The 24228-nt window shown below is 35.8% G+C and overlaps 2 protein-coding genes across 3 annotated transcripts; both read right to left on the minus strand.

Annotated features, from left to right (window-relative positions):
• Window positions 1–1948: 1948 nt before the first annotated feature.
• LOC132148821 (transcription factor E4F1-like) lies at window positions 1949–12436 on the minus strand. 2 transcript variants are annotated; one of them, XM_059557546.1, is made up of 14 exons: window positions 12269–12436; window positions 10606–10715; window positions 10053–10128; window positions 9776–9921; window positions 9548–9668; window positions 9298–9450; window positions 8914–9002; window positions 7740–7964; window positions 7545–7659; window positions 7227–7444; window positions 6527–6725; window positions 5717–5868; window positions 4838–4897; window positions 1949–2439 (listed from the first exon to the last, which is right to left on the minus strand). In XM_059557546.1, exons 1-14 carry the CDS (start codon window positions 12360–12362, stop codon window positions 2089–2091), a joined length of 2109 nt encoding a protein of 702 aa, XP_059413529.1. In that variant the 5' UTR covers window positions 12363–12436; the 3' UTR covers window positions 1949–2088. The 2 variants fall into 2 exon arrangements, with proteins under 2 accessions (XP_059413529.1, XP_059413528.1); XM_059557545.1 differs by having other exon boundaries at window positions 8893–9002.
• Window positions 12437–13262: 826 nt separating this feature from the next.
• Window positions 13263–21790, minus strand: LOC132148505 (hexosaminidase D-like). Its single transcript, XM_059557194.1, has 14 exons — window positions 21596–21790; window positions 21067–21156; window positions 20682–20961; window positions 20489–20598; window positions 19216–19303; window positions 18842–19006; window positions 18537–18720; window positions 18079–18150; window positions 15341–15545; window positions 15118–15200; window positions 14928–15003; window positions 14745–14840; window positions 14493–14582; window positions 13263–13924 (listed from the first exon to the last, which is right to left on the minus strand). Exons 2-14 carry the CDS (start codon window positions 21144–21146, stop codon window positions 13726–13728), a joined length of 1728 nt encoding a protein of 575 aa, XP_059413177.1. The 5' UTR covers window positions 21147–21156; window positions 21596–21790; the 3' UTR covers window positions 13263–13725.
• Window positions 21791–24228: the final 2438 nt, after the last annotated feature.

The raw sequence follows: 24228 nt of genomic DNA on the forward strand, positions 1-24228 counted from the left end.
TCAAGCTCTCTGCAGCCGTGGCTCTACATCTCCACTGAGTTAGTCCAGTTCAAACCATCTTGCAGAGCGCTGAGCAGAATCTGGGACAAGCTAGCTGGGTCTTTTAATGATTCTTTTGCAGGAAAAGGTACAGTGAAGCCCCATTTTTCTATAAATACCTCCCTCTCTCTCTGTGTGTGTGATGCTGGTGGATTGGGCCCTCTCTCAGGGCTGAGGAGTGACCCAGAAACTGCCTGTCAGAGCAGCAAAGGACGGCGCTCCCATTACAGATCCTCAGAGATGCTGTGGTACAGTTAGATGTAGTCTGGTACATTTAACTCCAGTTCCCCTTCTAAGAATCTGATCCGGTATCATTCTTCCAACTGTTCCTTAATCAAGCACAGCCTCAGAGCAGCAGGAATGGTTAACCTCCAACACTGCAGTGATAGATATGGTTTAATATGATATTAATAGCATTTACAGCATGAAGGCAGAAAGTAATGAGGAGGTCTGTGCTGCTCAGGGCTGGTAGTCAGGTTGCTGGTTTGACCTCTGCAAGGAAAATGCCACCCAACTGTGCCCTTACCCTTAGGTTATGGTAAATGAAGTAAATAAAGTACTTTGTTTACTTCCCTGTAAACAAATAACTTGGAATAAAAGGGTGAATCTCCCAAAATGTCAACAAAAAAAAAATTATTGGTCACAAAACAAAAAACACATTAAAAAAATTTAATAAAAAACATTTAGATTTAGATTTAAAATACAAAAACAAAACAAAAAATATATATATATTTTTAAATAAATGTAAATAAAACAATTAAAATTTATTTAAATTGAAAAAAAAAGCTAAATGAACAAAACTAAATAAAACAAAAAGTTACAATTGTAATTTTAACATTCAAATTTTTTTTCTCACATTTGAAATACAAAATAAAAAAGTATATACAATTTTTATAAACAAAAATTAAACAAATAACAAAACTAAAATGAAAAGTAAAATGAAATTTTGCAAAAAAAAGGCATCTCATGCATGCATATATATATATATATATTAGACATAGTGTTTAACTATAAAAAATAAATAAATAAAGGTCCTAATGTCCTCATTTTTTAATGCAAAATATCTTGTATTTCTTTTGATTTGGGGGATAGGATTAGGTTATAATGCCTTTGCTGGCTATAACGATAACATTTCAAAAACAAAACAGTGTTTTAAAAGGCATTGTTCACTACAAGATGAACGTTGATATTTATTTAATATCACTTTGAAACATGTCAAACCAGAGGGTGCAACTCTTTTTCAATGGATCATCTGCAAGTCAGGTCAGGGATTTAATTATAGCTGGAAATAAAAAAACATGTCATTATATATGGGCATATGTGAAGGCCTGAAGGGGCAAAGCACTACAACATGTGCGCTGATGGGAGGGAGAACGGATAGTGAAGGTGACCAGAGCTTCAATATGCCCTCAATCTGCCAGAATCTCCCGCCTCGATCTATCTGGATATAGAAAAATACATCAACCTCATGCATGCATGCTTACTAACCTCAAAGGGCAATATTAAGCCAAATTTTCAACTCCTGTTAGGATTATGAACATTGAAATAGCAGAAAGGCATCAACAATGTGCAGGTATTATGTCAATAAATTATAAATGAAAGTTCAATAAAGCTCCTTCTAAAAAAGCATATCTATATTTTTATATTTATTATAAATATGCACAAATGAGAACTGATCAATGAAGGAAAAAATTCAGAGGCACATGAAAATATATTTTTAATGTTTTGTACTGTTGTTCCCTGCCAGGTGTTTTATGTGGCAACATGTTACATTACATAATCATGAGTAGATGATAGTCGTATATGATTATATGACATGCATCAGAGAGAAACTATGATACGGCAGCATCACATTAAACAAATAGAAAAAACATGGTTTCACCATCTACTGAAAATGGCGTTAGTTCATTGGTATAAACCTGCAGCTCGTTTAAAACCCAAAACACAAACGTCTGAAAGTTTCCATAAGCAAAAGTCACGAATCCATCTTGCAGCGCAGATTATGTGGATTAAGGAAATGCTACACCACGGCTGTTCAAAACCTGCATCTTAGACCACTACCACAGTCTGGATCTCCATTTCGTCGGGTGAAGCGATGACGTACTGCTCCTCTTGCTCCATTGTCTCAACATCCTCAGCTGATACCATTGTGACTGTGGTGTGGGGCGTCTCAGTGGCTCCCTCTGTGGCCGTCGTGAGGATGGTGCCGTCACTGATGGCATTAGCGAGTGTCATTGCCACCTGCTCGGTCAAACTCTCAGGGGTGGCGATGGTGATGGTGTCTCCACAGTCCGAGATGCCCGGGGTCTCGTCTTCGGCCACGTTGCGCACGATGATCTGGTGGCCTCCATGTGATTGGCTGACGATCTGCTGCACCACCTTCATGATGTGACTGTCCATCTGAAGTCAGACACAGCGAACAATGTGGTTAACCCTATTCGGCTGACAAACTGTCCTTTTTCATCCTGCTTACATTTGCTTTAGGTTGACATTGACTTGATTCTATCCCTGAAAAGAACGCCGGACATCGCGCGACTAGTCTCAACCCCTGGCTCACAAAGGGTATTTTAAAATCTATCACCCATAAAAATAAGCTTTATAAACGTTTCTTAAAATGCCCAAGTGTTATGAACAAGGATATATATACTAGATACAGGAATAAACTCACTAATATAAGGAAAAGTAAAAATAACCACTATACATATCTCATAAAAGCATCACAGGGTGACTCTAAGAAGTCCTGGAAAGTGCTAAATGAAGTCCTTAACAAGAGCAAAAACAACGTTGTGCTTCCTAATGCTGTGGGCTTACCCTCAAATTTGGATAATAAATATACGCATGACATTAATTTAGCAAATAATTTGAATAATTACCTTAACTTTATTGGGGAAAAACTCTCTAACAAAATAGTTCAACCTCAGGGTATCACTTTCGACCATTATTTACGGGGCTCTTATGCACATCCTTTTTTTATGAAACCAACTAATTGTGATGAAGTCTATAAAATAATTACAAATTTACGAAGTTCGTACACTGCTGGTGAGGATGAAATTTGTGGTAAAATTCTGAAAGCCATAGCATTTAAAATCATGGAGCCATTGACTTATTGTATTAATCTCTCTCTGCTTGTTGGAATTGTACCAAAAAGGACAAAAATTGCCAGAATGATACCAGTGTTCAAATCTGGGGATAAAAATGATATGTGCAATTATCCAATATCAATATCCAATATCAATCTTGCCCACAATTTCTAAGGTTTTAGAGAGAGTAGTGTACAATAGGCTATATGGCTACCTTGATAAATTAAATATTATTGCTTCTTCTCAATATGGTTTTAGAAAAAAAAGAACCACATGCATGGCGGTACTCGATCTGATCGAAAAGATCAATGATGCCATTAATAAAGGTGATAGCGGTATTGGTATTTTTTTAGATTTATCTAAGGCGTTTGATACTATTAATTTTGACATCCTATTGAATAAATTACACCATTATGAAGTTAGAGGATTAGCCGTTAGCTGGTTCAGAAGTTATTTGTCTGGTAGACAGCGGTATGTAAGTATCAATGAACAAATTTCAGTAAGTAAACCCATTAAATGTGGAGTCCCTCAGGGATCCATTTTGGGCCTTCTTCTTTTTTTATATATATATAAATGATTTTGAAAATTCCACAAGGGTTTTACACAAGGTTTTATTTGCTGATGACACAAACCTATTTATGTCACATAAGAGTCCAGATGAAATGGAAGAAATAATAGAGAGCTAAGAAATGTTGCTATCTGGTTTCGGTGCAGTAAATTATCTCTTAACATAAACAAGACAAACTACATCGTATTTCATTCCAAACAAAATCAATTGGCAAATAAGCATTTCTGTCTTAAAATAAATGAACAAATTATTGAAAGAGTAAATACCACTAAATTTCTCGGAATCTTTATTGATGAATGTCTACAATTTAAATGTCATATTGATCAGTTAATAAAAAAAATTATCAAAATACGTTGGATTATTTTTCTCCCACTGTCAGCACTTGTCATCTTATATAAAACCTTGTTAGAGTCCCATATAAACTATTGCAATGTCATATGGTGTTACACTTTTACTAGCTACCTGAAAAAAATACAGTCTTTACAGAAAAAAATTATACGGGTATTAACGTGGTCTGAGCCAAATACCCCTTCGAGTCCCTTGTTTCATCGCCTTGGTCTATTAAGACTTACCGAATATAATACTTTTCATAATGCCTGTATGATATTCCAGGTTGTTCATAAGTTAAATTACAGGTTGTGTGAACTTGTCCCAATCAGCCTACCCCAGCATACATATCACACAAGGGAAAAACATTTAATTACTGGTAAAATAAGACGATTGAAATGTACGAGCCTGAGTGCTGTCTGTAGAGGTCCGCAGATTTGGAACGAGCTTGAGGAAAACCTTAAATTGATGCATTCTGTCTCCGTTTTCAAGAAAAATCTTAAGGAAAAACTGCTTTTAACATATACTTTTTTATCATTTTGAAAGTGTTACATTTGTGCTGGGATCGTTTGTTTGCTGTAGTGTTTGTCTTGTATTTATATTTATTTGTTTTTATGGATTGAGCTTTTTGTTCTTGTATGTTATATGTTGTATGGTGTTATTGGGCCCCCTTCCTAAAAGCTTTCAGTAGCTTCTTTGGGGTTTCCCCTTTTTACACACAATAACCTTTCTGTAACTATTGTTAATTTTGTCTTTAAAATGATGAAGTGTGTGAAATAAATTCATCAAAAAAAAAGAAAAAAGAAAAAAAACTGAAATTAACCTGCTGCTGATTATCTTGGATTATTACTTCTTCCCCCTGAGTTGCTTCCTCAGCTGGTGTCTGAAAAAAATAAAAAAAAATAAAACAATTGAATCCAAAAATTATAATCACTATATTGCAACAGCAACTTTACCATATTTTTAAAACTTTAGATTTCCATATTATTGATTATCAAATATTTGTATATATACACTAGCATTTGAAAGTTTGGGGTCAGTATGACTTTAAAAAATATATTATTTTTATTTAGCAAGAATGCATTAAACTGATCAAAAGTGATGGTAAAAGTTACAAAATAACGGTTTAAAATCACGGTTTCCACAACAATATTAAGCAGCATGGCTTTTTTGAACATTGATAATAATATTAAATGTTTCGTGAGCAGCAAATCATCATATCAGAACGATTTGTGAAGGATCATGTGACACTGAAGACTGAAGTAATGATGCTGAAAATACAGCTTTACATCACAGGAATAAATTCTATTTTAAATATAGTGAAATACAAAACATTTATTTTAAATCGTAATAATAGTTCACAATATCACTGTTTTTACTGTATTCCTGAGCAAATACGTGCAGCTTTGGGGAGTATAAGAGACTTATTTCAAAAACAAGAAAATAATTCTTACTGACTGAAGTTGTGAAAGGGAGTGAAAAATATTGCTGGTATGTGCATGTAACGATATGACATTTAATATAAGAAAATTTATTCAATTTATTTAAATATAAAAATCACAAAAAACTGGTTGGATTTTCATCATCATAAATTATAATAATTTTTTATGTTGTTCATATATACATTTTCATCTGATTATATATACACACATAAGCAGTATATTGGCCATGCATCAGGGTACGTAACACAAGTGCTGTTTACCCCTATGATGTATTCCTGAGTGTCGGCCACCACTGAGGAGAACTCCACCAGCACAGCATGAGGGTCGTCTGACACGATCTCAGCCGCCAGCTCCTGCTCCTCACAGCTCCCTGCGTGCTCAGAGTCCTTCTGCTCCCCTGCAGAACAGCCCCCTGACCACACACACACACACACACACACATTACAAGGGACTACTGGAAGAATGCATGATGTCTACACACAGCTTGGAGAGAATAATGTATACACTTAGATTAGATTCAACTTCATTGTCATTGTGATGAGTGCTAGTACAGAGCCAACTGAAATACATATATATATATATAAAATCTGTTATATTGCAAAATAAAACTTAACTTTAAAATAAGTTTTGTATATATTTTAAAATCCTGAGATGCAAAGCTGTATTTTCAGCAACTTTAGTCCAGTCTTCAGAGTCACATGATCCTTTAGACTGTACGTTGCTTTTGATAAATGCGTCTTCTAAATAAATGTAAAACATTTATAAATGTACATTTTCGTTATTTGCAATAAAATAATCATTAATTGAAATAATATAGTAAAAAAAAACTTCAGCTAATTTTCCTTTAGCTGAAGTTGAAGCACTATAACTATAACTGATTTTATAGTTTTATAGTAATGATTAGAAATAAATAAATTATAACTGATAAAAAAATACACATACTATACAGACATTCTTAAGAAAACTATTACTACAATTAAAGTTAAAATAGAAAGTATACAAATGAAGAAGAGTTCGAATTATTTGAATGTTTAATTGATTAATCATTTGAGTGATAGCCGTTTCTAAACCTTTAGCTCGCAGGTGACGGTTCAGCGTGCCGTGCTCAGCAAAGCCCCGGCCACAGTTGGAGCACTTGAAGGGCTTTTCTCCCGTGTGATGTCGGATGTGGCGCACCAAAGCGCTCTTTTCCCGGAAGCCACGAGTGCAGTGCGGACACACGTAAGGTTTTTCGTCTCCATGAGTGCGATGGTGGACCTGCAGAGCATTCTGGAACACGACACACAGAACATGCTTCAAAGATGACACTAGGGGCGTTTCCATTACAAATGTGCGCAAAACTATGCAGATATTTTATTAATGTCGTTAAAAATGTATTGCAAAATGACGACGTTATGCAACGTCAACGATGCTATGCAACTAAAACTTAATTTTTTCATGACAGCGGATGGGATTTTGACTACACGTGCCATTATATTTAACTGAAGTGTTACTTGGAGGTAAGTACATTGAGGAATGATCATATGACTTTTTACGTACACCATGTGACCTGTTAATACGAAGAAAAAAAAATTCTCCCTTGCAGTTTTGTGAATTATTCCTTGTTCTCATTGCCTGAAAAACCACCTCATGTGAGCGTAAAAACTTTTTCGCGATATTTTGACGTTTTTGCGTCAAATTCAATTTGCTATTTAAATTTACGCAATTTGGGGAGTAATGGAAACGCTCCTAATGTAAAACCTACGGACTGTGTTTGCACATGGACCTCACCTTGGTCTTGTAGCTCTTGTCACAGAAGTTGCAGTGGAACGGTCTCTCGTCTGAATGTGCTCTCATGTGTTCGCGCACGTGTCCGATGGCTTTAAACTGTTTGCCGCACTCACCGCATTTGTATCGGCGCTCGCTGATGTGCGTCTCCATGTGTTTCTTCAGCACATAGCCCGTCAGGAACTCCTTCTGACATGTTAAGCACTTAAACGGCTTGTAACCTGCGGAAGAAAAAAAAAACATTCAGAGACTCAGATATTAATAGAATAGACACCGCTATTCCATATTGTTAATGAATAAATTGCTTTGAATGGAGCTTACCAACATGCCCTTTGACATGGACCCTCAGGTAGGCCAACGTCTTGAACATGCGTTCGCAGTGAGGACATTTGTATAATTTTGTCTCAATGGGTTCGTCTTCCTTCACAGAGGAATCCTAGAACGGATGAAAGAGTTTGGAGTTTATTGTGTTATTTTATTGGAATAAAACATGGCGTCTTCATTCAAGAAACTCACTTGTGTTTCCTCGGCCACAGTCTCCACACATTCCTCCGTCACCTGGATCTCAGTGAGTCTGGCGTCAGTCTCAGGAGTCTGCAGGACTGCTTTAGGTGACGGGACCTGTGCCTGCTCGGCCGCCTCTGTGGCTTCGGTCTCCAGCGCGATGCCAGAGTTAATGATGGCCTGGCAGATGAGATTGTCGGCTTCAACCACAGTCTCAGTTTGAGGCTGAGACACGACCTGTTGCGGACAGAGGACATACATTAACTCTAGTCTAACAAACGTCCTGGTACTTTACAAAGCATCTTAATTTATACTAATTGAAACTTTTTTTGTTAAAGCTATTAAAAACAATTAGGCCTGTGCTGTTAGTTTAGCTTTTTAGCCATTTTTTTTTTACAAATATTATTTATGTAACACTTCATAATAAGGTTTAATTATTTAGCATTTGTTAATGTAGTAACAATTAGTTAATGTTGGTAATGATTTGGGCCACCATTTATACAGCATTTATCTATATAAATACTAATTTATAAATATACTTTTGTTCTTTGTTGAATTATATGTTCTCATAATACATTAACTGGTTACACTTTACAATAAGGTTCATTAGTTAACTACTTTAGTTAACATGAACAATACTTCTACAACATTTATTAATCTTAATCTAATGAAGCATTACTTAAAATCAAAAGTTGTGCTTGTTAACATTAGTTAATGCACTGTGAATTAACATGAACTAACAGTGAACAAAGATGAATAAATACTGTAATAAATGTTAATACATTAACTAAAGGAACTTTATTGTAAAGTGTTACCTGTTAATCTACACTACCTGAAATGCTAAAACATTTACAGTATATGTAGAAATCAATCTAATACACGTAATAACCTGAACCTTGTAAGCTGTTATGATTCATGATAATGAAACCGAATTGTCATACAGACATAAGTAAATATCAATTTTACATTATTTTAATTATATAATCTTATCAATATTGGCAAAGCAAAAGGAAATCTCAACTACTGGCTATACTGTCAAGACTAGGTTAAACTGTAGCCCCCAAAAATGCAATAACTCTTCATGTTGTTTTATTAGTGCAATTCAACATGCTTTTCCACACCAAAAATATTTGCAATTAACATACTAGTTTTGTTAATCTCAGACCTGTTGCACTTGTCCTACCACCTGGATCTGGATGATCTCCTGGCCAGCTTCCACAACTCTCACGACAGGAATCTGCTCCTTCTCGGGTTCAGGAGGGGACGGCTGAACTTCTAGAAACATACCCGACAGCAATACACTCAGAAAACTGAAGAAGAATGTCGGCGTGAAATGAAAACCGAAATGCATGCTATAGATCTTATTCATTCTGCTTTTGAAAACAGACATCTCTCTAGTGGTGACATATGCCAGACTTCACCAATCATTTAGTCCACTTAAATCCTGCAAAGTCAAGTTCATCCACCCGCATCTCAATCATCTAATCAAAAAAATGATGCATGGAACCCCCCATCTTCTGTTTTTTTTCCCGATCTGTTGCTGAAGAGGTCATTATGAAAGGCTTCGTACCTTTCTGGACTCCATCCTTGCTAACAAGTATCTCTTTACACTGACTGTAGCGGATCTTCTCAGTGCAAGGCGTGAGAGACTTCAGATGTCTGGTTAGCGCTCCGGACTCTCTGAACGCCAGTCCACACTGACTGCAGCGGTACGGACGCTCATCTGCCAAAGGAAATGATATCATAATACTTAGAAAGACACAGACACTAAATAACTCTCACCACTTAACAGAGTCCAGTACAAGGACGCTTCGTTTTACCCGTGTGCCGACGATTGTGTCGGATCAACGAACCCTTGGTCCTAAAAGCAGTGTTGCATATTTCACACTTAAAGTCCTTCTGGTCAGTGTGCGTGAACATGTGGGTTCTGAGAATATTTGTCTGCGGGACAAATAAACGGGAAAAAATGTACAACTGAAGTGAGTTTTGCTTGCATACTCCTAAATAAGAGAAGTATTCAAATGCATCAAAATGATCAAAGATTGTACCGTTTTGAAGGTCTTCTCACATATCTCACAGATGTACCGGCCCTCCGTGTTTAGCTTCCAACCGACTTTTGCAGGACTGGAGCTGTCATCCTCGCTTGCAGAGCGGCTTCTCTTTTCTCCTCCAGCTGCCGCTTTATCTTCCTTGTCTGAAGGAGCAAAGCGACTTTATTTAGTGCCCAAACAAAGACAGATGGATTGGTAAATGATGTTCAATTCAAATCTCTCAATACAAGGACAGTTATGTTTCATTGACTCCACTAAATAAAAAGTGAAGTACCTGCATTCGACATTCCCGCTTCATCAGATGAGCTATCATTTTCACTTAATTTCACCTTAACGGCAGGGACATTTGTCTGAGGAAGGAGACCGACAGATGAAAACTGATGTATCCTGAGCTTACATGTTGGATGATACTCACAGATACTCTGCAGTTTAAAAATTTGGGGTTGTTAAACTCTTTTATGATTTTGAAAAAAAGTCTTGTATGTTCTGCAAGGATGCATATATTTGATCAAAAACTACAGTAAAAACAGAAATATTATCATTTTAAATAACTTTTTTCTATTTGAATATACTGAAAACTGTATTTTATTCCCGTGATGTTAAAGCTGGATTTTCAGAGTCACGTGATCCTTCAGAAATCATTCTGACATGCTGATTGGCTGCTCAAGAAATATTTCTTATTATGAACAATAATGAAAAAAGTTTTTGTTTAATTTTTGTGTGGAAAACATGATCCATTTTTTCTTCCAGGATTCTTTGATGACTAATACATATGTGCAGTCAATCACTCTGGATATGAAAGTATCCAGATATTATTTGACACAAACCTGAAGGTCGTGCTGAGGACGCCTGCAGCTCCTGATGAGTTTATGTCGGATGAAAGCATCCAGAGCGGAGAACTCCTCCAGACATCTCCCACATTTATGAATATCCTCATCTGAGAGGGAACACCAAACATTGCATATAGCACTTTCAGTCTGACGGATCGTGCACACGTGAAACAAACAATGCAACAAACAGGAATATTTATCGATCTAAAATACTCACATTTTGCCACGACTGTGGCATCCAATATTTTTTTTTATATAAAATACATTTATAAAAATGTTTTCATATTTTTAATTGTAAAATAAAGTGTTAATTCTTAATGTATAATTTAATGTTATAATGCAATTAATATAACTTGAAAAGTATATACTATTATAGTTTTGGGTTCGTTTTTATTTTTATTTTCTGTTTTCATTATGATTTTTAGTCATCTTTGTACTATAACTGAGGAAATTGTGTTTTCAGAGAGCTGATATACAAACCAGATTACACAAAAGTTGGGACACTGTACAAATTGTGTATCTAAACATGATCCAGAAGCGCAGGCGTTTTCTCTGGGCCAAGGCTCATTTAAAATAGACTGTGGCAAAGTGGAAAACTGTTCTGTGATCAGACGAATCAAAATTGGGAAACTGGGATGCCATGTCATCCGGACTAAAGAGGACAAGGACAACCCAAGTTATAAGCGCTCAGTTCAGAAGCCTGCATCTCTGATGGTATGGGGTTGCATGAGTGCGTGTGGCATGGGCAGCTTACACATCTGGAAAGGCACCATCAGTGCTGAAAGGTATATCCAAGTTCTAGAACAACACATGCTCCCATCGAGATGTCATCTCTTTTAGGGAATACCTTGCATTTTCCAACATGACAATCCCAGACCACACATTGCATCAATTACAACATCATGGCTGCGTAGAAGGATCCGGGTACTGAAATGGCCAGCATGCAGTCCAGATCTTTCCCCCATAGAAAACATTTGACGTGTCATAAAGAGGATGATGTGACAAAGAAGACCTAAGACAGTTGAGCAACTAGAAGCCTGTATTAGACAAGAATGGGACAACATTCCTATTCCTAAACTTGAGCAACTTGTCTCCTCAGTCCCCAGACATTTGCAGACTGATATAAAAAGAAGAGGGGATGCCACACAGTGGTAAACATGGCCTTGTACCAACTTTTTTGAGATGTGTTGATGCCATGAAATTTAAAATCAACATTTTTCCCTTAAAATTATACATTTTCTCAATTTAAACATTTGATATGTCATCTATGTTGTTTTCTGAATAAAATATTTGAAACTGCCACATCATTGCATTCTGTTTTTATTCACAATTTGTACAGTGTCTCAACTTTTGGAATCGGGTTTGTACATAAAAAGGATAATTAACACAACCAAATAGGTGAATAAACAGCCGACTCCTGCTGCCGTGCGGTTTAATATCAAACAGTCTTGGATGGTAAAGTTAACGTGTGTGTGTGTGTGTGTGTTGTCAGATCTTCCTCCAGTACAGATGGATGCTAAGCAGCATTAGCATGCTGCTCAGAAACAACACTGCGGCTAATGGAGACTCTGTTAGCGTGACTGAACGAGCCTAAGTCAGGCCACACATTAATCTCGTTTCTCCCACGCGACTGCGTCCCGTCCCACCCCACTGTTTCTACCTTCGTCTCCGAGCGTGGTCTGGATTGTGATGATGTTGCCATGCTCCGCTTGGTCGCTAACTGTTGCTGCCGTATTATTATTTTCTTCAGTCATGTCGTTCCAGACCTCCGTCTCTGTCGCAACGCTTCAACAGGGAAAACATGGCGGATTTACGACCTCGTAGTCATAACAACAAAAGGGCGGTGCGGGGAGGAAGAACGAGCACGTCATAATAGATTCGAAATAAAGGCGCGCTCATTTTCTCCGGTCAAATTGGTTCTTTCGAACAGTTCATTTCAGAGAATCGGTTCAGCGATTGGCATCCATGATCTAAAACGTTCAACTTGAGCAATATATGGCTATTTATAATGTATTTTAAAAAGTTGTATGTTTTAGATGTAAGGACGTCTGTTGTAATTTCATGTGTTCCAGAATTAGTTTGTGTAAGTTAGTTGTTTCTTTCAAATCGATGATGTTTCAACAATAACGTACTAAAAATATTTAGGAATTGACTCGTTTTAACAACGCAAATATGAAACAAAGGTAGTTTTAATAAATACGATTGCGTAAACCTTGCAACGTTTCTTCAAAGAGGTGTTTATTCATTTTTGTATTGTTGTTTCATGTAATTGTTAGTAATAGAATCGGACAGGTTTTGTGAACCGGTTGAACTGATCCGTTTAAAAGATCTGATTCAAAAAGAACGATTCATTCACGAATCGGACTTCGCTACATTACTTGATTTGATTAAATTAGTAAAAATTCTTATATTTAAGTTTATTAAAGACATCATGTCACACCACAATGTCATATATTTGACAAACTTTTTATAACTGTGATGATAACCATTTTGTAATGTAATGTCTGAAATCCTAGAAACCATCGAATCTTAAATATTGCGTTTTTGCAGTAATAAACACAGTGAAAACTGTACAAGTACAAAATAGCTTTTATTTTAAGTTGCAAACACACATGCAGACACAAAACCCCACAGAAATAAATCCAAGCAAGTAACACAAGCTCTATGGCCAGCAGGTATCCCGTTTTAATGTTTTGAGTAGTAAATGCTTCTATAGCTAATGCAGAACTATATCTGTAATAGTGATAGCACGAAACATGCCAAGTATGTTTAATCGACTGTGACGATTTACAGAGCTGTTTGTGCTCCTCAAACGTACAAATGTACAAAATACATTTTGCGTGTCAAAGAAATGAATGATGATTGTGTTCCATCCCTAGACATTCATAATAATAATAATTATAATTTTAAAAACACATTAGCTGAACCTGCAAAGGCAAATAATTTAGATCATTTTGAGTCAGCTCAAAAACAGATTAATTAAATGTATCAGTGTGTAGTCTTGTAAGTCCACTTCTTCAAGAAGTGCATACACAGTGTAATAAGAGAACTTCTGTGAAACTTTTACTAATGTTGTCACATTATGGAATTTTCTTCCTGTTGTTCCACTTGTCTGTTTCACCTCTTTTTCGGAGGATCCTCTTTTGGCTGTCCGTTGAGTTTTATGATTCGTTCTACATCAACCACCATCTCATGAAGTCTTCCTATGTGTTCGTTGACATTCTCTTCCGTCCACTCCTCTAAAGTGTCTGGGTAGAAGATTGCCTCCATACTTTGCCGGAAAGTCAATAAAAAGGAATCCCATTCATCCATCAATCTGACAAGAGGGAAAAAGTCAGAATATATAAGATACTATATATTTCCATTTATGAACCTCACAGAATTAATAAGCTTAACCAGAATTTCTAGTGTGAAATAATCTGCAAAAATACAGTTTTCACACCACGGTTATTTAAGCATCATGAAGATACTATTATAGTTTTTATAAATATTTTTGATAAGCTAATTTCAGTTAAAGCTTTAGGAATGTTTTTGTAATTTTTATTAGATTTTTTGTTAAATATGTCTATACAGGTTTAATAATTTTTTACTTAATTGAAGTAGTATTAAACAAAAAATAGAAATGTTATATTTTTTTTTTCAAGTAACAAAATAGTGTTTTTAATGGTTATAGTTTTAGTTAATAATTATTGATTTAATTTTTTTTTTTTTGTAAATTCTGATACAGACTTATACATTATTTATGAACAATTTCTGACAAATTCATTGAAAAGAAGGATTTCAAAACCCTGTATCCAAATAATAACCAAAATGTTTTATGAGAAACACAAAAAGACAATATGTTTGCTACTAAATGTTAACCTCTAGTGCTAAAAAAAACTTACTTTTTCAGTTCATTTTTGAAAAATGCAAGATTTCGAGGGTTTGCAAAGTTGTGTTTGCGATGATATTTGCTGAATGATCCTTTGACGTGGCTGCGAGACACAAGACAAAGGAAATAATCAAGCAACAGAATGTTCAAGATAAAGAATTTAGTTGCACTAAAAGAGAAAAAAATAGCAGTGGCTTATGCTCTGTGTGAATGTCATCTAATCTCATGTTTATATGTAAGGTCATTCAGAAACAGGATCACTCACTAGCTTTGCATGATCTTTTTAACTGAACCCTCAAGGTTGTTGTTGATCTTCTGCACCATTTCATAAACATCTGAGCCAGGAAAGGATGCACCCTTACTGCAGTCAACAGTACATTAAGAGAACATCGTTTACAAACATCACGAGCTATTCAAACATATCTACAGTATGTCAACAACTTCCTACCACTCATTTTTGCTCAGCTCAACCTGACACCCAAGGAAGCGCTGTGCCTCCTTCTGTGCCTTGGCATCAAATGATCCTAAAGCAAACAAAACACATGATAGCATGACACCTTTTGCAATAGATCACATACAGTATGATTTTAATCTAACAGCAAGTCACATTCTGAACCCCTCCAGAAAAAAACACTGACCGTGTTTCAGTGTCTGAAGACAGACAGCCAGAGAAGGGATGGCCACTGGGAGAAGCTCACACAGCACAGTGTGATGCTCATACCTTCAAAGAGAGAAAGAGGTTTTAATATGAATGTTATGTTGTCATATATGCATGTATGTATCCTCTTAACTGCGAACACAGTAATGCTTTGATGACACACAATATTATTAAGAAACCGTTCGGTAAAACTGCAGGCTCACCTCTGCCAGCCAGTCAGAGCAATGCCTTGAAATCTCACAGACTTGTACTGCGGCATGGATTTAATGACTTTCTGCCACTGGAGGTGGTTTTGTAAGTGGTGATTGATTGGAGTCCATCTCTGGTCAATTCCAGAGGCTCCTTTAAAAGCGCTAGCAAACCACACACCCTTAAATCCAGCCTGCTCATACTTATGTATATAGCTACCTACAAACAATGAGTACATGTGGAGTACAATGAATGAGTACATTAGATTTGGTTTGACATACACTATCATACAAAAGTTAAAGGAAGTGACTTGTGCTTACCAAAAATATGGTAAAAACTATAAAATATTAAACATTTCCATTTTATTTCCATTTAAAATAACTGCTTTATATATATATATATATATATATATATATATACACACACACACAGTGGGGAAAATAAGTATTTTGTCAGCCACCAATTGTACAAGTTCTCCCATTTAAAAAGATGAGAGAGGCCTTTAATTTTCATCATAGATACACTTCAACTATGAGAGACAAAATGTTTAAAAAAATCCAGAAAATAGGACTTTTTATGAATTTATTTGCAAATTATGTTGGAAAATAAGTATTTGGTCACCTACAAACAAGCAAGATTTCTGGCTCTGGCTCTGACAAGTTCTTTAAGAGGCTCCTCTGTCCTCCACTTGTTATCAGTATAAAAGACACCTGTCCACAACCTCAAACAGTCACACTCCAAACTCCACTATGGCCGAGACCAAAGAGCTGTCAAAGGACACCAGAAACAAAATGGTAGACCTGCACCAGGCTGGGAAGACTGAATCTGCAATAGCTAAGCAGCTTGGTGTGAAGAAATCAACTGTGGGAGCAATTATTAGGAAATGGAAGACATACAAGACCAATGATAATCTCCCTCGATCTGGGGCTCCACACAAGATCTCACCCCGTGGGGTCATGACCACAACAACGGTGAGCAAAAATCTCAGAACCACACAGGGGGACCTAGTGAATGACCCGCAGAGAGCTGGGACCAAAGTGACAATCGCTACCATCAGTAACACACTACGCCGCCAGGGACTCAAATCCTGCAGTGCCACACGTGTCCCTCTGCTTAAGCCAGTACATGTCTGAAGTTTGCTAGAGAGCATTTGGATGATCCAGAAGAGGATTGGGACAGTGTCATATGGTCAGATGAAACCAAAATAGAACTTTTTGGTAAAAACTCAACTTGTCGTGTTTGGAGGAGAAAGAACACCATACCTACTGTGAAGCATGAGGGTGGAAACATCGTGCTTCGGGGCTGTTTTTCTGCAAAGGGACCTGGACAACTGATCCGTGTAAAGGAAAGAATGAATGGGGCCATGTATCGTGAGATTTTGAGTGGAAACCTCCTTCCATCATCAAGGGCCATGAAGATGAAACATGGCTGGGTCTTTCAGCATGACAATGATCCCAAACACACCGCCTGGGTAACGAAGAAGTGGTTTCGTAAGAAGCATTTCAAGGTCCTGGAGTGACCTAGCCAGTCTCCAGATCTCAACCCCATAGAAAATCTTTGGAGGGAGTTGAAAGTCTGTGATGCCCAAAAACATCACTGCTCTAGAGGAGATCTGCATGGAGGAATGGGCCAAAATACCAGCAACAGTGTGTGCAAAAACCTTGTGAAGACTTACAGAAAATGTTTGACCTCTGTCATCGCCAACAAAGGGTATATATTAAAGTATTGAGATAAACTTTCATTATTGACCAAATACTTATTTTCCACATTAATTTGCAAATAAATTCATTAAAAATCCTACAATGTGATTTTCTGGATATTTTTTTTACATTTTGTCTCTCATAGTTGAAGTGTACCTATGATGAAAATTACAGGCCTCTTTTATCTTTTTAAATGGGAGAACTTGTACAATTGGTGGCTGACAAAATACTTATTTTCCCCACTGTATATATATATAGAGATAGTGAGAGAGAGAGAGAGAGAGAGAGAGAGAGAGAGAGAGAGAGAGAGAGAGAGAGAGATCGTGAATTGGTGGGTTTTTGTTAAATGTGAGCTGAAATCATCACAATTAAAAGAACCAAAGACTTAAACTTCAGTCTGTGTGCACTGAATTTATTTAATACGAGTTTCACAATTTGAGTTAAATTACTGAAATAAATGAACTTTTCCCCGACATTCTAATCTCTAAGAAACACCTGTTTGTGTGTGTGTGTGTGTGTATATGTATGTTTATTTATTTATTTATTTATTTATTTATTTATTTATATTTTCAAATAGAAAAATAGAAAAATATTAAAAGATATTTAAAAAAATGACATTTTATGATACTTTTTTTTTTCAGGATTCTTTGATCAATAGAAAGAACATCATTTATTACCTTTTAACATTGTAAATGTGTTTCCTGTCACTATTAATTCATTTAATGGATCACTGCTGAATAAAAAAGTATGACTTTATTTAAAATAAAAAATAAAAACGTTCTAAACCCCAAACGTTCGAACCGTAGTGTACACAACGGTGTACATATAATCGGTCATATTGATGCATGAATATCGATAGGTAGTGATATGTGATATATTTTTAAAATACAATTATTAAAAGTCAAACGCATTTAAAAAGAGAGAATTATTCCGAGATGGTTTTTGAATATTGTCCTTTTCAAGATTACAAAGAGAACACTTTTCCCCTCTGAACAATGTGCACAGAGGAATCAATATTTTCATACACTGTAAGAGCCGGAACAGCGTCTTACCAATCTCTTTCACATCCATGTTCGGGATGTAATTCCATATCATTGGCGATGCAATGTCTCGCAAACCCGATTCTAAAAAGTAAACACCAACATCAGAACAAAAAAGCACTACTGCGTTATTAACATTGTTAAGCTTAAAAGGTGCATCAAGCAACATCTTCCATTGTAAAAGTCTCCATCCTGCCATGTTAATATACCTCTCATTTTATATTAGTATCCCCCCATTTTCATACTGTAAAGAATAATAATAATAATAATTTCACAAGGTACACCTGTGAATAGGACACTGACAGTATAATGGCTTCGGTAACCATTGACCACATCATTAGATGTAACTGTTAAGTCTAAAAATAACTATCAGAAGTACTTTGTACTATCATTATATGCAAATAGTAAAAGTGAGTCTTACTGGTGACACCTGCTATTTGATAATGGGAAAACAGACTTTCTCATTCTACCTTTGATCGTGTCGGGGCTAACCTTCCTAAGCATGTCATCCCACAAGATCAACTTGATTCCTTGATTTAGTTTGGTGATAAATCTCCCAACTGTGGTAACATGATTGAGGAAAAGCTTCCCCGTGTCTCTATTGTTGGCTTCCAACCAGCGCTTCGAATCGTCACTTTCCCCCAGGCCACGTACCTGAATGCATGTTATCCACAGCAGATATGAGCTTACATTTGAAAAGGAGCAGGTCACTCCAAAATGGAAACAGTTTCCATGAAATACAGCTATTTTTAATGATCTGTAGAGATCCACTGACCTCATCGGCACCGATGTGGAACCACTTTGCTTCTGGGTGCTTCTTCATAACCTGCGTTAGCATGTCTTGAACGAGATCCATGCTTCCTGGGGCCAGAGAGTTTAGGCTATTGGGAAATGTTTCCACTTCTCTCAATCTGAAATACTTCTCGTGTTTCAAGACGAACTGAAATGTGAACAGAAAGACTGGTACAGAGTGTACAGTATGCTAATGAAGTAAAACCACAGTGCATCCACAGCATTTGAATGATTTTTGCCTCTACATCAACTGTTGATGGTTGACTTATATAAGTGCATGGTAAAAAAAAATGTAAATGTTCCTTTAATGCTTTGCTGAAGTATGTGGGGTGCACATGTTTGAGATTCTGAACTTGCCTCCATGTGTCCGAACACCTGCACCAGAGGAATCAGTTCAAGCGTGTGCCGTTTGGCCAGAGACTTCATTTCCTCTATATCTTCAGGACTTAACAAGAAATAATAAAGATAAGCACGTTCAAATATGTCTAAAGAGAAATAAAGCTCAACAGATCATCTGCTTATGGTCTCTGAATATATTATTGCAATAGTTCGACTAAAAAAGATTTTTTTTTTTAGCTTTGGTGGAACGGAGGATTCAGTGAATAATGTAACAATGACTCAAATTTCAATCTGTGCCTCATGCAGAGTTACTGTATTTGGCTTCAGTAGACTTGAAGACTACTGAAAATATTGAAAATATTGTACAAGTGTGTATCGTGTAAACGCATTTCTATGGTATTTGTATGTTTTGTTCACTCCTTTTTGAAGCTTGACATATGTGGTAATGTTCTTCAGTAATTCAAATAAAATTACTTTTAAAAGAAATTTTAATATTCGATAAAAAAACCTAAACTTACATTTTTTTAATAAATATTGGAAATGTTGTCTCAGCAACATTTAGCTGAAGTACTAAAATTACCAAAACTGAAATTAAAAATGAATTAAAGCTAAATACAATTATTTAAAATCAACAAAATGACAAAATCGATCAAATGAAAAATTTTATCTCAAAATGTTAATAAACCTAAAATATTCAGAAATCCTATAACAGTTATAATAATAATAATCTTTCTTTTTATAGCACCTTTAAAAGCTTCATCTATAAGTTCTTTACTAAATAGAGCATAGAAGTACAAAAAAAAAAATCTAGATGAAAATATGCATCATAACAATTTAAGATTTATGTAACAAAATAAAAACAACATAGATCATTTTTCTCAATAAATAAATGACAAAGCATATATTTTTGCCTCATTTGTTTGATTGGATATTCTTTGTCAACTTTCAGGACTTGTGTAAAAATGATGCTTTGGGTCATATTTCTGCAGAAATATATGCAATTCTCTCTCGCTCTCTCTCTCTCTCTCTCTCTCTCTCTCTCTCTCTCTCTCTCTCTCTCTCTATATATATATATATATATATATATATATATGGGTGATTATTATTCACTGTCATTTTATGGAAAAGTGCTGCATAGAGTAAATATTCTTTAAAATATCACCTTTTGTTCACCACTAAAATAACAGCATACAGGTTTAGAATCAGATAAAGCCAGAATTGAAATGTTTGGGTGACCTGAGCCAAATGAAGTCCAGCTCAGTTAATCAGGTGCTCAGAATCAGTCACTCACCTGTATGCAAAGCTTGATTTGAGAATGCTGAGTTCCCCTTCATAAGGAAACATATCCTCATATTCCAGCAATATCCCATTAGCACCCAGAGAGGACAGTAGAGGGAATATCTACAAAAGAACATAAGGCAAACAGTAATGCATTGTACCACATGTTAAATCCACATCCCTGTTTGCACATACTGTTTTCTTACCTGTTCAAGGTATTTGACTTTGGGTGCAGCACCTTTCAGATCTAAGTGCACGATTTTTAATGAATCTGTGTGCGTATCATCAGGAATTCCTGGTTCTGACTCTTGGTTTGATTGGATCTTCTCTTTTTTCCCTGGCTGAACCTCTGTGTTGTCTTTATGTTCTTTTTTGACAGGATCCTCCTGCATATGAACCAAATTCAGCTGTGGGATACGCTGGTTAGTCCAGAATTTACCTCCTTGTATGATTTGGTGGGTCTTGTGACTTGTGTCTTTGTTCGAGCTATAAACAGAAGTCAAATAAACATCAATTACAGGCTTGTCTGGGAAAGTGAAGCATGGTTTGATGCACATGTACACGAAGACCCATGAGAACTGCAATCCTCACCTGGGACTAAAGAAATATTTCATCATGGCAACGATCACCAAGAAGCCGATGAGCAACCTAATAAACTTCTGATTGTTCATGTTTGCTTTTCTGCAGGTGAATGGGATAGAATGGCATAGAAATTAAGGCAGGTGTTGAACTCAGAGGTGACCTTCGAAACTAAATTTGCATTGAAAATCACAAGACATAATGAAAAGCTCAGAAATATTTACCTTTTTAAATGACAATAGATTTACAAACGCATGCATTAAATAATAATAACGACAATAATACACTGTACAAGTGATACAAATAATACATTTCACACTTTACAATACATTTTGGAAATTAGAATTTTTTTAAAAAAAAATGGGTTAATGCCTCAAAATCAAAGTAGATCAACAATTTAACTTGCATTTAATATATTTACTCACAATTAGGACTATTTAGCATTAAAGGAGAAATGTTTTCCTGCACACAGAATTTGTGAGGCTTTATAAATGAATGCAGGTGTCTATCACTTTTGTAAAACATCGAAATGTGTACTCACTTTGCTAAAGAACATTAATCCTTCAGGTAAAAGACTTTGTAAGCAGACTCAGGATTACTTCTGTGTGCAGTTTAATGCTGCAGCAAGTGTATTTGTGTGAAAAACGAGACAAGTTCAACCTGTTTAACGTGACGTACTTACAATAGTATATTTGCATTGATAATTTTCGTTGACAGATGGTTGGCAGACGTTTGTGCACCTGAAGGAGAGGAGCGTGACAGTGAAAGGTGCGCGTCATGCGCGTGATGTTCAGTACTTCGAATACAGGGCAGCCGTAACATCGCAAATAAATCCCCACAAAAATACATTTTGATAGTTGTCATAACCTGTCAAGAAGTGACAGCGAAGTCCAGCTGTGTTACACGATATATTTAATCTCCAACAGCATTTTCTAATTATTGTATAATGATTTTACATGCGGTTTTTATGTTTTCAATGACTATGTAATATCCTTATTTTTCAAGATACGCTGACTAGTTACAACATCAACCAATTATATTGTACATAGCAAGTCCAATGTCTAGTGAAAGTATTATATTTTCGCATTATTTTAATGTAAAAACGCTCTCTCTGTCTCCTTTTTTATTTTTACAAATATGTCTTTTAATTTGTGTCTTATTTTCAAATACTTTATCTTAAACTGAAACATATATTAAAATGTATCTAGCCTATCTCGTGAAATGCAAAAACTTGGACCCCGAATCGATAACGAGAAGTGACAGGTGAGTCCCGCCCTTACCCTCTCACTCTGTGCTCTGATTGGGCAGAGCCACTTCCGAGTGGCCTGAGATTGGACAGTTTAGAAGTCATTCACAGAGCCCTGCCAACCGCATCACAGGAATATAGTCAATAGCAGTCAATAACAATAACAGTCAATAACAGTGCTTCAGGGGGGTATTCCAGAAAGCAGGTTATGTGACATACCCGGGTATGTTTAAGAGTAAGTAAATGGATAACCTGAACTTTCGGATCCAAAAACGGAGGTAACTTTCAGGTTATGTTAGTTGTCATAGCAACTCACTCTCTGAACATAACCTGCTCCAGAGCAGGTTATGTTCCAGGATTAGTTCCAGGATTAGTTCATATATATATATATATATATATATGTTAATTAGGAAGCGCTAATATAAGTAATAAATAAGGTAATATATTATTCTAATATGATTATTTATTTTATTGGCATATATAAGAGTTATCTGTAAATTATGTATTAAGAGGTATGTATAAATTATAAAACACTATGACAAGGTAATGTTTAACTTATATATATTTATATATTTTATTTATTATATGTTATATCTCACTGCATGGAGTGGCATTTTTCTATAATGTATAAATTCTAAATCAAAATACATATCTGATATGACTTAATGTATAATTAGCATAAAACAAGCAATATAATTCACATTCTCAAGTATTAAAGATTAAATGGAAAAAAATAAAAATGATTGCACAGCCATCAATTAGGTGGCGATATGCTCTAAGCATGTAAACAACTAATTAACAAAAGAAGAAGAAAGAAACAGCATGGCGCGCTTTTTCTTAGCGTCCGTTTCTATAGTGACTCGTCAAATCGTCGCTCTGTTGAGAATGTCTTGAGTCTTAACCAGGAACATACTCTGAGTTGAATTAACTTACTCCCGGACGAGTTTTTGGAACCACATACCTCGAGTAAGCAAGGTTTGGGGTTAATCAACCGTGAGTTCAGGTTTTAGTTCACGGTAAGTTAACCCTGCTTTCTGGAATACCCCCCAGCTCGCTCCTCACGGATCTGGATGATTTTATTACTCCGTCTCAGGTCTAATAGCGTTTACTTTGAGTCAGATGGGTATGGATAGGAGAGAAAAAAAGATAAACGGACGTAACATTGTGTAGAAAACGATACAGTTTATAAAAGTGACACGTTTCTCACAACCACATTGAAATGACTGCATGTCACTTATCAATAATCAAAAAAATTTATTTCCAAAAAAGACATTGCATCACAGTTAGGTGTTGTATATTATTCAGAATGTATTTTCATCCACTAAAAGTTAGTTACTGTTACACCACTTGTTTAAAAATCTGCTGATTACACTTGACCTTTTGTCATATCATATATTTGTCATCTAACGCAGTCACAATACTTTTTTAAGTATAACCTTAAGTATATAAAGTCAGTGGTTCCCAACCTTTTTCACCTCGCGGCCCACACAACCAAACATGTTTGCGCGGCCCAATGCAAAAAAATTAATTGACCCCGCTATTGTTGGGTTAATAACTCAGAAGCTAGATTGTTAACTCTATTTACTGAATGAACTAGGGCTGTGCGACATGGACAAAAAAAAACTATCGCGATTTCTTTGATACATTTTGAGATTTCGATTTTTATAACAATTTTGACACACACGGATATGCTTTACAGTCATAAATGCATTCAGGATGATTTTGAAACATATTTCCAAACGAAAACCAATTAGAGCTTTATCAAAAAGTTACAGTAACATCTCTAGAACAGAGACAAGTCAAAATAATCACTATAGTAAAAGTGTGACAAAATTTATAGACTTATAGAAAAAAAAAAAAATCCAGATCCAGTGTCCAGGGACTTTTTTCATTTTTGCCATATATTTTTCATAGAGCTCATTAATTGT

The sequence above is a fragment of the Carassius carassius genome, chromosome 9, assembly GCF_963082965.1.
Source record: "Carassius carassius chromosome 9, fCarCar2.1, whole genome shotgun sequence".
Lineage (NCBI taxonomy): Eukaryota > Metazoa > Chordata > Actinopteri > Cypriniformes > Cyprinidae > Carassius > Carassius carassius.

What these genes read in the sequence shown, in the direction of transcription:
- LOC132148505 (XM_059557194.1), bottom strand. Translation starts at nt 21,146, where the DNA reads ATGAACAATCAGAAGTTTATTAGGTTGCTCATCGGCTTCTTGGTGATC. An exon ending in CATGGATGTGAAAGAGATTG is followed by an intron (nt 15,546 to 18,078) that starts GTAAGACGCTGT and finishes CATTGTTTGTAG; the next exon opens with GTAGCTATATACATAAGTAT. An exon ending in TTCAAAAATGAACTGAAAAA is followed by an intron (nt 13,925 to 14,492) that starts GTAAGTTTTTTT and finishes CCCTCTTGTCAG; the next exon opens with ATTGATGGATGAATGGGATT.
- LOC132148821 (XM_059557545.1), bottom strand. Translation starts at nt 12,362, where the DNA reads ATGACTGAAGAAAATAATAATACGGCAGCAACAGTTAGCGACCAAGCG. An exon ending in AGCGGGAATGTCGAATGCAG is followed by an intron (nt 9,922 to 10,052) that starts GTACTTCACTTT and finishes TTGCTCCTTCAG; the next exon opens with ACAAGGAAGATAAAGCGGCA. An exon ending in ACAAGAGCTACAAGACCAAG is followed by an intron (nt 6,726 to 7,226) that starts GTGAGGTCCATG and finishes GTCGTGTTCCAG; the next exon opens with AATGCTCTGCAGGTCCACCA.